This window comes from Solenopsis invicta, chromosome 1 (assembly GCF_016802725.1).
Source record: "Solenopsis invicta isolate M01_SB chromosome 1, UNIL_Sinv_3.0, whole genome shotgun sequence".
Lineage (NCBI taxonomy): Eukaryota > Metazoa > Arthropoda > Insecta > Hymenoptera > Formicidae > Solenopsis > Solenopsis invicta.
Window position 1 is genome coordinate 3,455,516 of NC_052664.1, and position 15,885 is coordinate 3,471,400.

Genomic DNA, 15,885 nt, shown 5'->3' on the forward strand with positions numbered 1-15,885 from the left:
GACTATTTTAGTGCAATTTTAGCTTAAAGAAAGTTAGCGTCATTGAAATAGTCGTTATTTTATCGTTATAAATAAAAAAAATTAAGATTAAGTTGTCTACTTTTCTTAAACAATTTTAATTTATAATATAATCTTAATATATTGCAATTATATGTATAATTTTTTTTTACACTTTGAAAATTTGGAAAAGAAATGTACTTGAAATAGTAGTAAGTTGTATAAATAATAGTAAATTGAATTCCGCTAATGTTATTTTGATTGGCGAAAGTTGGATTTTAATAATATAACTTTTGTACCAACCAAAAGTGAAAGAAATTGAGCTTGCGATTCATAATAAAATATAAATGTGATGGAGTTATATTATTCTTAACACACGCTCTTAAAAATCTAATGCGGATCTTATTCTTAATCATAGTCTTATGGTTTTAGCCAAAGTTTTACTTTAGCCGAAGTTAACCGCAATAATACCAAAAGTTATAAATATAAAGTTAAAGAAAGATGCAGTGTTTTGACGCATTATGCAGCCAGCGTAAATTAAAAAACTTATTAATTAAGAATTAAGTAATTAGTTTAAGATTCTTGAAATTTAAAACAATTAGTAATTGGAAATTAAACAAGAGAAATTTATTTTCTATGGATAAAAATTTATCTAAGGTTTTATTAGTCTTTATCAATTCAAATGGTTGAGTCATGAAAATATAGTTTTAATTAATATAATTATTTGTTATCTAAAATAAAACATACGATAGTCGTACAGAGAAATGTCATTTCCCGCGATACTGCCACAGGTGAAAATGCCATTATGGATTTGGCAAACCGTTGGTGACTTGATTGCTTCCCATTTTTGGTGACTGATGATGGCTAGAATTTTTTATTTTTTATTGATACGCTGAAGATGACTCAAAGCGAGTCGAAATGTTATTTGCAATTTAAAAGCGAATGAATAATTTGTATAATATTAATACGATTGCGCACTTTTACCCGCGTTGTCTCTCATTAGTCTGATTTCTAATTACTAATTGTTTTGAATGAGAGTCCTGAACTAATTACTTAATCTGTTTTTTTATTATTTTTGTGGAACGTCTTCTAAAAAGTACCAGCATAATTTATACTTAACTTCTAAAATAATTTCTAAAAAGAACTAGTAATAAATCTATCATGACATTTTTTGACCGCGCGTATAAATAAAATAAGAGGTTCTTATGCGCTCGTAAATTTTGCGAAGGTATCCTTACATATGTTTTTCTGCTTTGAATGTAAACTCGATCATTTTTTATTGTCGAACCTTATTGCAAGTGCAACAACAACGGACCATTCACACCAAGTTCTCCCAAATATGGGTTCATAATGGTCAGAATATTTAAAACTATTGTCCAAATAGTTAAATTATGTTTATTACTGTTTATAAAAATTACAAGATAACACAGTAAAAAATTGTCAAAAGATAAAAATAAAATAAACCTACAAATGTAGAAAATTAGATTTAAATGCAATATGATCGAAAAATTATTTAAAAACCTAGTTTAAAACTAACAAGGAATGTACGCAAAATGTCCGCCTTAGATTTAAACAAGCTTTTAATATGTTGTAGTACAAATAAAAATAAGGGACACATATTTTTTTGTACGTGCCCAATCTTTTAGAGGGTAAACCCCCCCTTTTTTTTTTTTTTTTTAAGCGTGTATCGTCGAAACTGTAAGAGATAGAGAAAAATGTTTTAATTACAAGTTAAATGGTTCAAAGAGTCTACTTTATAACAGTGATAAAAAATTTTTTTCAAATTTTTTTGTATATTTTCCCTCACCATTTATCTGAATTGTCCGGCTTATCGGAGAAGAGTGTTTATCTCTTCAAATCGCGGGATTTTAAACAGATCATTGACTAGTTTGAGGATATTTAAATGGATTTCGCGTAATTTTGGATACTAATATCCTTGCTCTTGGTATTGGTAGGAGTCTAGGACGCGCGCGCCGGCATCAGAGTAACTAATATGAAATTTGCATGTGATTGCGCGGAGTGTGGTTCTAGCGCTTAAACACGAACTCGTAGCAAATTTTATCGGCGTCTTTTTGGCTCGACTGGTGTTTGATCGAGTACAGGAAGGCGGTTATTTATCCGGAAGAGAGGATGCACCGTTACAGATTTATTGTAATTATAAGATTTTACGTTTTATAAGACGTGAAAAATACAAAAGTAATAAATTATTTTCTATAATTACTTTTTATGTCAAAAATACAAAATCCTTGCTCTGCAATTGTAAAACTATTAAATTTTATAATTCTAACAAATAATTAGTAATGTTCTTAGAAATCAGCTGTGTAGTCACTGTTAGCTGTAAAATCATTAACAAATAATAAACGATGATCATGCTGTACAACTACAGGCCTGATTGTGAGTGCGCGAATTCTACGAGACATTGTTGGTTATTTTTTCTGGTCATAATTTAAAAACTATAATCCAATAATTGAGTAGTCTTGACATTTTTGTATTAAGATTTTTTATTCCACTTTACCTTCAGAATACGCTATTAAAATGTTATTTAGTGGTTGTAAGTACACCTTGTATATATAAAATATATATTATTTATTCACTAACAGAAACCGAATTGCTTAGACGAAAACACGTAAACACGTCTGCTTTGCGCAGAGTTCACTTGCAAGACCGTAACGCCAGTGGGTTCAAACGTGTGACAGAACGTATTAAATACACTGTCCAGTAAAAAAAGCGGTAACTTGCAAAATCGATAAGTAAAACGTGAGTTTCTAGAGTTGTGGAGTGAAGCAGTTGACGTAACTTAGTGAGGTAAAAAACGCTTGAAAATTAGAAATTTTCTTCACGTTTTACTTATCGATTTTGCAAGTTTTCGTTATGTCATTGGCCATTAGCAAATTAATCATGACACTTAATCGGCATTAAAAGTTTTTCAAAGTACAGGCTTCAAGTTTTAATTTCGTTTTTAAAACATCCCTGTATCATAAATATTTCCTGTTTTACAAGCGTTTGAAGTTTGGTAAATTTTTCCTAAATTTTTAGTGTACCGTTTTTTTTGCTGGACAGGGTATCATTACAACTATTTATCCACAAAATAATATTGTTAAACGATTTGATTTTATATTTTTGAGCATAGTGTAAACTAACTGTTATGATGGAAGAAGAATTAGACGTCGGTCGAAGTACCTCTAACTTCGTCTCTTATGAAGAAAACAAAAAAGCTAACAATAGTAAATAAAAATTAATAATTTGTTTATAGCATATTAGAGCTGGTAGTTTTAAAGTTTAAAGTGTCCTTTTTAGTATGAGTTTGGTATGACAAAAATATATTGAAATTTAATAAATTATATAAATACAATCACAAGTAAATATTTTTCGATTTGAGAAGGAGATGGTAAAAACTGTAAAATGCCAAATGAGATGAGTGATAGCTTATTTGAAAGGGGGATCAAGCATATTAAAAGTGTAAAAGGCTTAGCGTGAATGGGCCTTAGTTTTTAACAAAATTACAGTTGAAGTTTAGCGTTGAAACGTTTATACGTTAAGTATTATAATCTTGAACCTGTTACATTTTTTCTTACGTGGCAGACCGCGTTCGAATTTCCGTAGCATTAAATTTTTTTTAAGTTTTTGCTATTTTACAATTGCATTATTTTTATTATTTTTTAAAGCAAAAATAATGTTTTTACATATGATAATAAAATTAAATAATTTTTTTATTAATAAAATGTTATTTAATTTAAGGCTCCTGACTCCTCACCGCGACTATATTGAAATCGTGATGTCAGAAGCGTGCAATTGCGTGAAATGACACGTAATTTGGTTTAACGTGCCATTTCTAAATAAAGCCAATTTGGATAAAACAGACTAATTAGATGGCTTTAAAACACTTGTAAAAATGGGTCAACACTATTCTTTTTTTGCCTTGCAATCAGTAAATAGTCGTGAAAAGTACATAAAGCCTATTCATACAGGAAAACACACGAATAGCTACTGAAAGGAGCGAAAAATGTGTTTTTATGTATAATATTTCAAGAAATTTTACTTGTGGTCTATTTTTACGAATTTGAGAAATACGAGACAAGTCATATTTTCATATTTTCACAATGAAACAAATAGTAACAAAATGACATGCACGACAACATCTCATCGTCAGTCTGTCACGTTTTACGTCTATTAATTTTAATTTTGTCCGCGACGAAATGTCGCTACCGTTAACGCGGAGTTTTTGGCTGAGGAGTCGGGAGCCTTAATACGGAGGGAAATTTTCCTCCGAATCTTTACAGCATAAAATATTTTTGTAAAAAACATTAATCGTTTATAAAATGTTTGTGATGTGCGATTTATTTATATTTTAAATGTTTTTACTTTGATTTCACCCACGATATTATATAGCAATGTGCGAGTTTTATAATAAATAATATATATTTTATGAATAAAAGATTATTTAATTTTATTATTATATGTACATTATTTTTGCTTAAAAAATAATAAAAATAGTACAATTGTAAAATAGCAAAAAACATAAAAAATGTTTATGCTGTGGATATTTGAATTCGGTCCGTCGCAGAGGGAAAAATATAACACTAGCACATAGCTTTCTCATCCACGACGCTTTCTTGAGTACAGGTTAGATTCAACTTTCTAGTACTTAAGAGGTCATATCATGAAGGAAGATTAAGGAGAGGGAACTGCATAGGCTGGAGAGAAAAAAGTTGGTCACGAAAAATGTTCCGTGTTCTGCCGTGTTTGTCCAATGGAAGAACTAAGCCCATAGCATCGCCATCTTGGACTGCATGATTTTATCTTGTTTACCAAGTGTTAGACAAAGATAAAATTGCTGGCATTTGGGTCCTGGAGTGGTTTTGATAGTTTTTGGTTAAAAGGTTAGAAATATACGTTACAGTGTAAGTGGAAAATTTTTTAATGTAATGTAATAAATAAAAATAATGATATAAATGTTTTAAATGTAACACGTAGTGTGTCGATAGCTATACTAAAGTAATATATAAATAAAAATAAAATGAAAATAAATAAGAATTCTATAAACAGTATATAATTGCATAATGTAATACTGTATTCCTATATCAATTGATATACAAGTATAGAAGTATAAAAAAAACTTCTATAATTTTGATAATTTTAAAAATAGTATAGGTAAGTACATTTTATTTGTAATAATTGTATAAAATTTATAAGAATACAGAATTACACTGCAATTATATATTGTTTATAGAATTCTTATTTATTTTTATTTTATTTTTACTTATATATTACTTTAGCATAGCTCTCGACATATTACGTGTTATATTTAAAACATTTATATCATTATTTTTATTTATTACAGTACATTAAAAAACTTTTTACTTAAACTGTAACGTGTATTTCTAACCTTTTAACCAAAAACTGTCAAAACCACTCCAGGACACGAATGCCAGCAATTTTATCTTTGTCTAACACTTGGTAAACAACAAGGATAAAATCAGCCCAAAATGGCGACGCTATGGGCCTAGTTCTTCCATTAGACAAACACGATAGAACGCGGAACATTTTTTGTGACCACTTTCAATCTCTGCAGTTCCCTCTCCTTAATCTTCCTTCATGGGTCATATACACCCAAGAGGCCAAAAAAAGGCTTTCTTTTTTTTTTTGAAACTGTTGGAGTTGCCGAATTGGATTTTTTTTAGTTAAAAATATATATTTTGAAGAAACTTTATGATTTTTTTTATTAAGAAATTGCGCAAAATGACAGAGATATGGTATCGTGAAGAGGTAGCCCTGAAAAAATTGCCCAAAACGGTACCAGGTGTATTTTCATCAAAAATTAACTGAAACAAAAAATGTTTATGGAATTTTAAAATATATAACATCTTTGGCGTATCGGGCCCGATTTTAAAAATATCAATTTTTGACAAAATGGCGGGCATTGAAATGAAATTTAAAGTTGCGATTTTCAAGATAAAATTTGTTTGTTTTTTTGCTCCCTCAAAAAACTAAGAGGTTTAAAAAAAAACCTTTTCGATACACGATAAATAATCATATGTAGAATAGCCAGTATAAATTTCAAGCAAATCAGTTGTCGAGATATTTCTGGTACCAGTTTGAAAAATGTCGTTTCGAGAAAAACGCGTTTGAATATTTAACCCATGTTTTTGTTAAGAAAACATGGAATTTTTTTAACTTACACAGAGTTATCAATTCCAGAGCTATAGTACAAGTCCTTTGCAGTAGATGCGATGCACATATCGTCTAAATTTTGTTGTCGGCGACGTATTCGCGCTTCTTTCGTCTGTTCCTGTGCGCGTACTTCGGCTTGCGCTATGCGGCGATCATCTTTACGCGTAGCACATTGGTGTATATTCGAGAGAGAAGTACCCATAATGCTCATTATTTGTAATATTGAAGTTATATCATCGTTGAATATGCAAGCAGCTATGTCTGCAGCAATTTCTATTGTAAAGCACCGCTGTGGATTGTTTTTGAGGCTATTTTCCAAATTATATTGTTAAAACTTTTATTGCTATTCTGAGTATAGCCACCAACACAGCACTCTAATAATGCGTCTTTACTGAGATATTAGACACGAAACCGAAGGGACGAGCTGTAATCCAACCACGATATCTCAGCGGCGCGCTAATGTGCTGTCAGGGCTATAACTTCATTATTTGTCGGAATTTTGATTTGAAATTTTCACCAGACATTCTCGAAATATTAAACATTATAAATATGTAATAATCAAAAAATTGATTTTTTTTTACTTTCCTGGGTGTATATGCCCCCTTAACGTACAAACGTCCTAATGCTAAACTTTAACTGCAATTTTCTTAGAAACTAAGGCCTATTCACGCTAACCCTTTTGCACTTTTAGTATACTTGATACCCCTTTTGAATGAGCTATAACTTATCTTATTTAACATTTTACAGTTTTTTCTTGTAAGCATACAGAAAGCTACAAAGCCCGTACCCTAACATGTTGTATTTACGTATACGATATTAGTTAGTGCTCTTCTTTTTTTTCCATGTGCTGTCTATACACTCAAATTGATTTGGTTTCTCTCAGTGAATAGAGTATTGGGTGTCTCAAATCAAACACATTATCTTTCGTGAAGAGATAAAAAAAGATCGAGATAACCAAAATGTCTGATATTATTTTGCAATGTTCGCAATAATTTTTGAATTATTAAATATGAAAATTGAATGAACAAGAGCATGCGGAGAGAAAGCGGTCGCTTGCCTGAGCTATAGAACGGCCCAGCGCGTCAACATTAGCAGTCCGGCATGCTATTCTTTCTCGCCGCGCCCACTCATTGCCGAGCGCTTTTTCTGCGCGCGACCTTATTTATTCGTCTTTAATATTTAATATCTTGAAAATTATTGCGAATATGTATCACAAAATAGTACAAGACGGTTTGGTTTATCTTGATCCCTTCTACCTCCTCACGAGAGATAATGCTTTTGGTTTGGAACATTTTGTATATAAAATATTGTAATATATTAATTTATCTAATTGGACTGTAAATTTAATAGTATCTAACTTTATAATAGCATTACAAAATGAACGGGATATTGTTACAATAGATGAAGAAGTAAAAGTTAAAGCTTACATAGATAAAATACGAGCGATAAAAGATGTTCTTAAAAGAGATCACATGAAAGTAGCTTTCTTCGGCAGGTGAGTAATTATATTAAATGGTGTTTCTTCTATTGTAATTATAATTATTTATTAATAAGAATAAATATGATTATATTATTTGTAACGATCCTATTTCGGACGATGGTCGGACGGGAACAAGGGCGCGAAGGGTTACAGAAGGAATCAGACTAGCTTTTGCGAGTACTAACTATGGGTGTTTATTAAATAAAAAATAAAAGTATAACAAGATAAAAAATTCAAGATCATACAGCGGTAATAGACAAGAAACTAAACAGAAAATAATAACGCGGTTGAAGCGAAATAAAAGATTGTAATACTATAACAAACAAGAAGAGATAATATAAAATACAAACGAACGTGACAATTTATATTCGCGAACGGAAATGAAAATACAAAATCGGCTATTTACAATGTCGCGAGACGCGTTTCGCGGAAAAGCCTCGAAAAACCTTTTCTTGGAATTGTGTCGTCACGGATTCTCGAGACGGCGGCCTTGTTGTGGCTGTATAATAGCTTCGTGGCGCGGCGCGTACACGGATCCGTGTCTTTTTTTGGTGTTTGATTGCGCGCGACCCGCCGCGAGGCGGTTAATACCGCAGGTGTATCGCCGAGTGGCACTACCCCACGCTAAGTGCGCTTGGTGGAGGCACAGAACTCCGTACCCCCTTACGCGTGGTAGTGCCGGATTTGGAATGCAATAAGGATTGCTTGACGTCAAGTGGCTTGACAGGGCCCAAGCTATCTTGAGCCCGTTGTAGCGGCGAGGATGTCGGAACGGGATGTATCGGATCGGTTCGGGAGCGTCGAGAGTCAAGTGGCTTGACGGAGACCGAGGCGCTCGGTTTCTTTCTCGACCTGAAGATCTTTACGGCAAGCCGGTCAGAAGCGGAAAAAAGGCAATTTCTCGTAGCGATCTCAACCTTTATATACTCGAGAGCCGAGAGGAGGGGATGTGCGGAGAGCAAGCGGAGGCTTGCTTTCTGCACATTCCCGCCACTCGATCTCGAGTATCTTAGGACGGATCACGTGCGTGCGTTTGGAGAGATTCAAAGCGCGAATGCGTTCGAACGCTTGCTTGCTAGAGATGTCTGATAGATTTATTTGGCGCGTGGCGCCGATTTTCTTTGCCGTCCGACGGATGTTTGACCGGACGGCTTGGACGGTGGATGGTTCGGGAGGGGAGGATCGGAAGGCGGTTTGTTACATATTAATCTTTTTATGAAATATTTATTATGCAGTATTAAAACTGTAAATATATATATATATTTTTTTTTATGAAAACATTAGTATATAAATTAATTAGATTCTTGAAATACAATTTCGTATAAAGAATAATTTATACATACTTATAATATTTTGTACAGTGTCCCATTTTAATTGCTACAGGCAAATGTTTTGAAAAATATGAAAAAATTTTTCAGATAAAAATTGTGTGGCTTAAAGGGAGATAAATAAATCAAAATTTTTAAAAAATTAATTTTTTAAGATTATGTGATGATTATTGCCATTTTTAAATAAAATTGTTTGATTTTTTAAAAAATACAATTGCATAATTCTTTTGTTATGCATATAAAAGTATTAAAATAGTTATTGTTAAATTAATAATTTACAAAATATTTTATGCTTTAAAACTCGAGAATAGGAAGCTTATGTCTAAATCTAAATTTGCGGATTCTTGCTTCTTGATACTAATATTGTAGGGTTAATTTGTATAATTATATGGAACGCGCTATGCGAAGTTATCCGTCGATATGATTCTCGCTCTTTGAGCGAGCGAAGACGGCGTTAGAAAGCGTCGTGTAGCAACGAATGTAAACTACAAGAAGAAGAAGTGAGCATTATTTTTAATATAAACATTCTGTTTAGATCTGTTCTGCGAGTCAGTCACAATAAATTTTAATTACATTTACGCTTGTATTTTTTTCTTTCAAATATTCTACATATTTTTGGGGGCTCGTTCAGCCGAATTACACAAGAAATATAAGAGATATAAGCGAAATTACGAGTTTAATTGTGAGTGAGTCATCAGTGCAGTGAAAGTGTATCAGTGAAGAAGAAGTAAAGACGTACACAGACGGCGAAGGCGACTCGCACTAGATATTACAAGACAAAGACGTGATTTAAGACGTATTATTCTGATGATGTTGACACCAGGCTTTAGTGTGTTAGACGACGCTAAGTGCTAAGTCAACGGAGATGACAGTAGTAAAATTAAAGGACGAATTAAAAAACGACGATTGAAGACGACGGGGCCCAAAAACGAGTTTGTTCTAAAATTGGCGGCAATTATGAGCGTGGAACGCGAACATGGTGGACGACAACATATAGACAAAGATGAAGAGGAAAGCGTGCGGCAGCAAGATGATGTGAGTGAAAGCAGTTTGAATTCAAGCGACGAAGAAGACGTACTGGTGACTGATCAAAGACATAATGGTGCGAGAAGATCCAGAAGAATCTATTTGTTAACATTCAAAGACGTAGAAGAGTTGATGGAAACTTTCAGTGGAGACGAAAAGGTCGACGTAAAGAGGTGGCTTAAAGACTTTGAGGAAATGGCGGTATTATGTGAATGGTCTGATATACAGAAGGTGGCGTACGCGACTTTTTCGTGGTTCGGCAAAATTATTTGTGAACTATGAAAAATGTACAAAGACATGGAAAAAGTTACGGAGAGCATTAACGGAGTAATTCATGGACGCTGTTGACAGCCACGTAGTGCATCAGGAATTGATGCGACGAAAGAAAAAATCAGATGAATTGTATCAAGCGTATATTTACAAGATGCTCGAAATCGCGGCGCAAGCAGACGTTGATACAAAGTCGGTGATCCAGTACATCATCGAGGGCATTCAAGACGAACCCGTCAACAAAACGGTGTTACATGGAGCGAAGATGATACGAGAGCTGAAGGAAAGGTTCATTTTGTACGAGGCCATACGAAAAGAAGGAGAGTCAAAAACGAGGCAGTAAAAGACAGAAGAGAATAAAAAGAAAAAAACGATTTGAGACGACATGAACATCACGACATCCACGGAAACGAAGAGATGCTTTAATCATGGTAGTAAAGATCACGTAAGCAAAGATGTCCATCAAAAGACAAAGGTGTAAAATGTTTTTAATGTAATGAGTTCTTTCATATTGCGAAATTATGTAAAGAAACGTTTGATACGCAGAAAAAAGTCGCGCATGTAATTACCGATAATCCGCGTCAGAAACAATCAAAGCAAATAAAAATTGCGAAGCGGGAATTCACTAGTATAATAGATACGGGAAGTGACATAAGTATAATGAATCGTGAATGCTATGAAAAATTAATAATTGTCCGGAGTTACAAAATAAAATAGTTTTTACCGGTTTAGGAGCGCCGAATGATCGAACACACGGATCGTTTGTAACATGTAAATGTTATTATTGATGATGAAACATATGAAATCTTATTTCACGTCGTGGATAATCATACGAGGTGTGTTCAAAAAGTATCGCGAATTTTGAATTTTCGCGGGTTACGTATATTCGAATTTCGATCTTTTTGTGGCGTTATGTTGGTACTCATGTCTCTCACTTATGCTGACAAGCTCGGCCATTTTGAATGTTCACTTAATTGTTGACAGCTGCTTTGCTTGCACGTGTTTTGGATCGTCTTCGATTTTTACCTATTCAAAAAAATGGATTAAAGAACCTGTATCAAATTTTGTGTGAAAAACGAAATTAAGTGCGCGGATGCATTCCGAATGTTGACTGTGGCATACGGAGAAGCTACCTTGGACCGAAGCAACGTTTATCGGTGGTACAAAATGTTCTCAGAAGGCCGAGAAGATGTGAACGACGAAGAGCGTGCCGGACGCCCGAGCACTTCAACAACAGACGAAAAAATTAATGAAGTGGAGAAAATGGTATTGGCCAATCGTCGAATCACCGTTAGAGAAGTTGCTGAGGACCTAAACATATCGATTGGCTCGTGCCATTCGATTTTTATCAATGATTTGGGCATGAGACGGGTCGCCGCGAAATTCGTACCAAAATTGCTCAATTGCGACCAAAAACAGCATCGCATGAACATTGCTAATGAGATGTTGGACTCTGTCCGCGACGACCCAAATTTGCTCCAGAGGGTCATAACTGGTGACGAATCGTGGGTTTATGGTTATGACGTGGAAACCAAAGCTCAATCATCTCAATGGAAGCTGCCGCACGAACCAAGACCGAAAAAAGCGCGCCAAGTTCGGTCGAATGTGAAAGTTTTGCTGACAGTTTTCTTCGATTGCAGGGGCGTGGTGCATCATGAGTTCTTGCCACAGGGTAGAACGGTCAATAAGGAATATTACCTGCAAGTTATGCGCAATTTGCGCGAAGCAATCCGCCAGAAACGCCCGGATTTGTGGAAGAACAAAAATTGGCTTTTGCACCACGATAACGCCCCTGCTCACACATCGTTGCTTGTGCGCGACTTTTTGGCCAAAAACAACACACTAATGATTCCGCAGCCACCGTATTCCCCAGATCTGGCCCCCTGTGACTTTTTCTTGTTCCCTAAACTGAAGAGGCCCATGAAAGGACGACGTTACGCTACGCTTGACGAGATAAAGACGGCATCGAAGGAGGAGCTGAACAAGATAAAAAAAAATGATTTTTTGAAGTGCTTCGAAGATTGGAAAAACCGTTGGCACAAGTGTATAATATCTCATGGGGATTACTTTGAAGGGGACAAAATAGATATTCATGAATAAATAAATAATTTTTGAAAAAACACAAAATTCGCGATACTTTTTGAACACACCTCGTATAGTGAAGAGCACAATTTTAATCGGAACCGATTTTTTTAATCAGATTGAATTACATTCTATAGGACAGATTACAATTTGTAAAATTATTTCCAATTTACCAGAGATATTAAAGGTAGACGCAGTAGAAATAAACGGTTTAAATGACTTTTCGTATATCAGTGAAAAATATATCCGACAAAAAATAGAAACAATTGTTCAAGATTACAAACCAAAAAAGACACGAGAAATTAATGTTGAAATGACCCTGATTTTAAAAGATGACGTTCTGATTTATCAAAGGCCACGTAGACTGTCTCAACCTGAAAAGGAAGAGATGGATAGGTAATTAAAAATATGGTTAAATAACGGTTAATTATCAGGCCATCTATGTCAGAGAATGCAAGTTTGATCGTGTTAGTTAAGAAGAAAAATAGTGATAGAGAATTTGTGTAGACTATAGAAAGCTGAATGATAAAATAGTAAAAAATCGATATCTACTGCCGTTAATTGAGGATCAAATAAACCGTTTGCAAGGTGCTGGGACTTTCAGTGCTCTTGACCTTGAAAATGGATTCTTTTATGTTAAAGCAGCTGAAGTAGAAAGTATACTTTATTTATTGTGTTAAATGACCAATATGAATTTATACGAATGCCTTTGCAATTCCCCGGTGGTGTTCCAAAAATTTATAAATGCCGTTTAAGGATTTAATAAATGAAGGAATTGTTTTATCTTATCTAGATGATTTAATTGTTTCCTCGCAAAATATTGAGCAAGCAATTGACGATCTAAAGCGCGTATTAGAAGTAGCAAGTTAAGCCGGACTGATTCTTAACCGGCGAAAATGTTGTTTTATTCAAACGAAGATTGAGTATTTGGGGTATATTATAGAAGGCGGAACGGTACGGCTTTCCGAACATAAGACTAACGCTGTAATGAAATTTTTAATCCCGCAAAGCGTACGTGACGTTCAAAGTTTTCCTGGGTTTACTGGTTATTTTAGGAAATTTATTTTTCAATATTTAATGATAGCTAGGCCGCTGATAAATCTTTTGAAAAATAATACCGAATTTTAATTCGGGCAAGACGAGGTACAAGCGTTACAAAGTTTAAGGTATGTGTTGAGTAATAGACCTGTTTTAAAACTTTATAAACAAGGAGCCGAAACGGAGCTACACACGGACGTGTCAAAGTGTGGTTACGGTGCGATTCTGATGCAGCGGGATCATGCGGATAATAATTTTTATCCGATATATTATATGAGTGGAAAGACCACTCCCGCGGAGGAAAAGTATATTAGCTACGAGTTAGAAGTATTTGCAATTATTAAGACATGAAAAAAATTTCGGGTATATTTGTTGGAAGTTCCTTTTAAAATTATTACTGATTACAAGGCATTTAGTCAAACCATGAATAAGAAAGATCTAGGCGTGCGTGTGGCTTGGTGGGCTCTTGCGTTAGAAGAATATAATTATAAGATTTAACACAGGGCGGCGAAAAGTATGACGCATGTAGATGCATTAAGCCGATATCCTCTTCCAGAAATCTTTCTTATAATTGAATGTAACGACAGTTTGATCGCTAGGTTTAAGAAGGCACAGAATAGCGATAAAGATTTACAGCGAATCAGAATTAGCAGCATTTGATGAAGCCGATGGTTATATTAAAGAATGATTTATTATATCGAAATGAAGGCGATGATTTATTACTTATGGTACCAAAAATGTTACAAAACACGATAATTAGACAAGCACATGATCAGGGACATTTCAGTATTAGTAAGACAGAAGCAATTATACGAAAAAACTATTGGTTTAAAGAGATGCGTTCGAAAATTGAAAAAATAATAGGGTTGTATAAATTGTATTTTAGCCGAGCAGAAGTACGGTCGACAAGAAGGGTTCTTGCATGCGATTAATAAAGGAGATGGGCCGCTGGATACGTACCATGTAGATCATTTGGGCCTGATGCCCAGTACAAAAAAAAAGTTATCGGCATATTTTTGTAATAGTAGATGCATTTAGTAAGTTTATTTGGCTATATGCTACTAGATCGACTAACACTGCTGAAGTTATAGATTGGTTACGAAAACAATCCACGGTGTTTGGAAGTCCGCGAAGAATTGTTTCAGATCACGGCACCGCTTTTACTTCAGGCGCCTTTAAAGAATATTGCAATGACAAAATTCAACATGTCCTTACTTCGATAGGGATACCTAGAGAAAACGGGCAGGTAGACAGAGTGAAATGTACGCTTATAACAAAATTATCTACGCCAAAAACAGACGAATGGTTGAAGTTTCTAACAATCGCGCAGAGATATTTAAATGCAACACCGAGTCGAAGTACCGATCGAACGCCATTTCAGTTAATGTTTGGACTTCATATGCGATTAAAAGAGGATCTACAAATATGTGAAATGATCGAAGACGAATGGATAAAGATGTGTGAAGAAGGACGCGATAATATTTGTAGAGAAACCAAAAAGAAAATCGCGAAAATTCAACAGGAAAATGCGAAAAGTTATAATAAAAAATGAAAAGAAGCGCGATTATATAAAGAAGGAAATCTTGTCGCGATTAAAAGAACGCGGTTAGGTCCGGGTCTTAAATTTCAAAATAAATTTTTAGGTCCGTATTGCGTGATCAAAGTTATGCGTAATGATAGATACGTGGTATCGAAAGTCGGTGGTCATGAAGGTCCACGCGAAACGTCGGCGGCAGCTGATTGTATGAAACTCTGGATACTTGACGATTATGATGTTGATGTTATGACTAGCGAAAATGAAGTCGAGAATTAAAAGAACGTTAGAAATTAAGTTAGAAATAAACATGTTAAATATGAAAATTTAAACGCTTAAAAAATTGTAATTAAAACTGAATTGTAAGCATTCGAGGACGAATGCCTTGCAGGAATGGCCGAATTGTAGGGTTAATTTGTATAATTATCTTGAACGCGCTGTGCGAAGACTGCGAAGTTATCTGTCGATACGATTCTCGCTCATTGAGCGAGCAAAGACGGCGTTAGAAAGCGTTGTGTAGCAACGAATGTAAACTACAAGAAGAAGTGAGCGTCATTTTTAATATAGACATTCTGTTTAGATCTGTTCTGTGAGTCAGTCACAATAAATTTTAATTATGTTTACGCTTATATTCTTTTTTTTTCAAATATTCTACAATTTGATAAGGGAAGTATCATGATATAATAAGAAATCTTATATTTTGATATGCACAAATTTTCTAACATATAATACTGAAAATTAGTAAAAAACGTCCTGATATACATAATATTAACTATAGACTTTTAATGCTAATAATGAATTTTGAAACACGGCTTTATTAAATATGCTTACTAAGCATGCTTGATGCTTGATACTTCTCATGTAATGCCATTCAGAGAAGTAACGTATTACTTATAATATGCTGTTATCATTTTTGTTACTTTTTTCCATAACGATTGTTATTTTCTTCTGCCTATAAC

General features: G+C 34.1%; 1 protein-coding gene across 9 annotated transcripts in view; it reads left to right on the forward strand.

Moving 5' to 3' along the window:
* LOC105202128 (transmembrane GTPase Marf) overlaps positions 1–15,885 on the forward strand; it is a 168,303-nt gene that overhangs the window by 38,015 nt on the left and 114,403 nt on the right. For 7 of the 9 annotated variants that reach the window (XM_039453664.1, XM_039453672.1, XM_039453656.1 and 4 more), the window contains one exon: positions 7,537–7,663. The exons of the other annotated variants lie outside the window; for them this stretch is intronic. In XM_039453664.1, the coding sequence (XP_039309598.1) occupies positions 7,537–7,663 (127 nt within the window). The remainder of the gene's footprint in view (positions 1–7,536; positions 7,664–15,885) is intronic. 9 annotated transcript variants of the gene reach the window in all.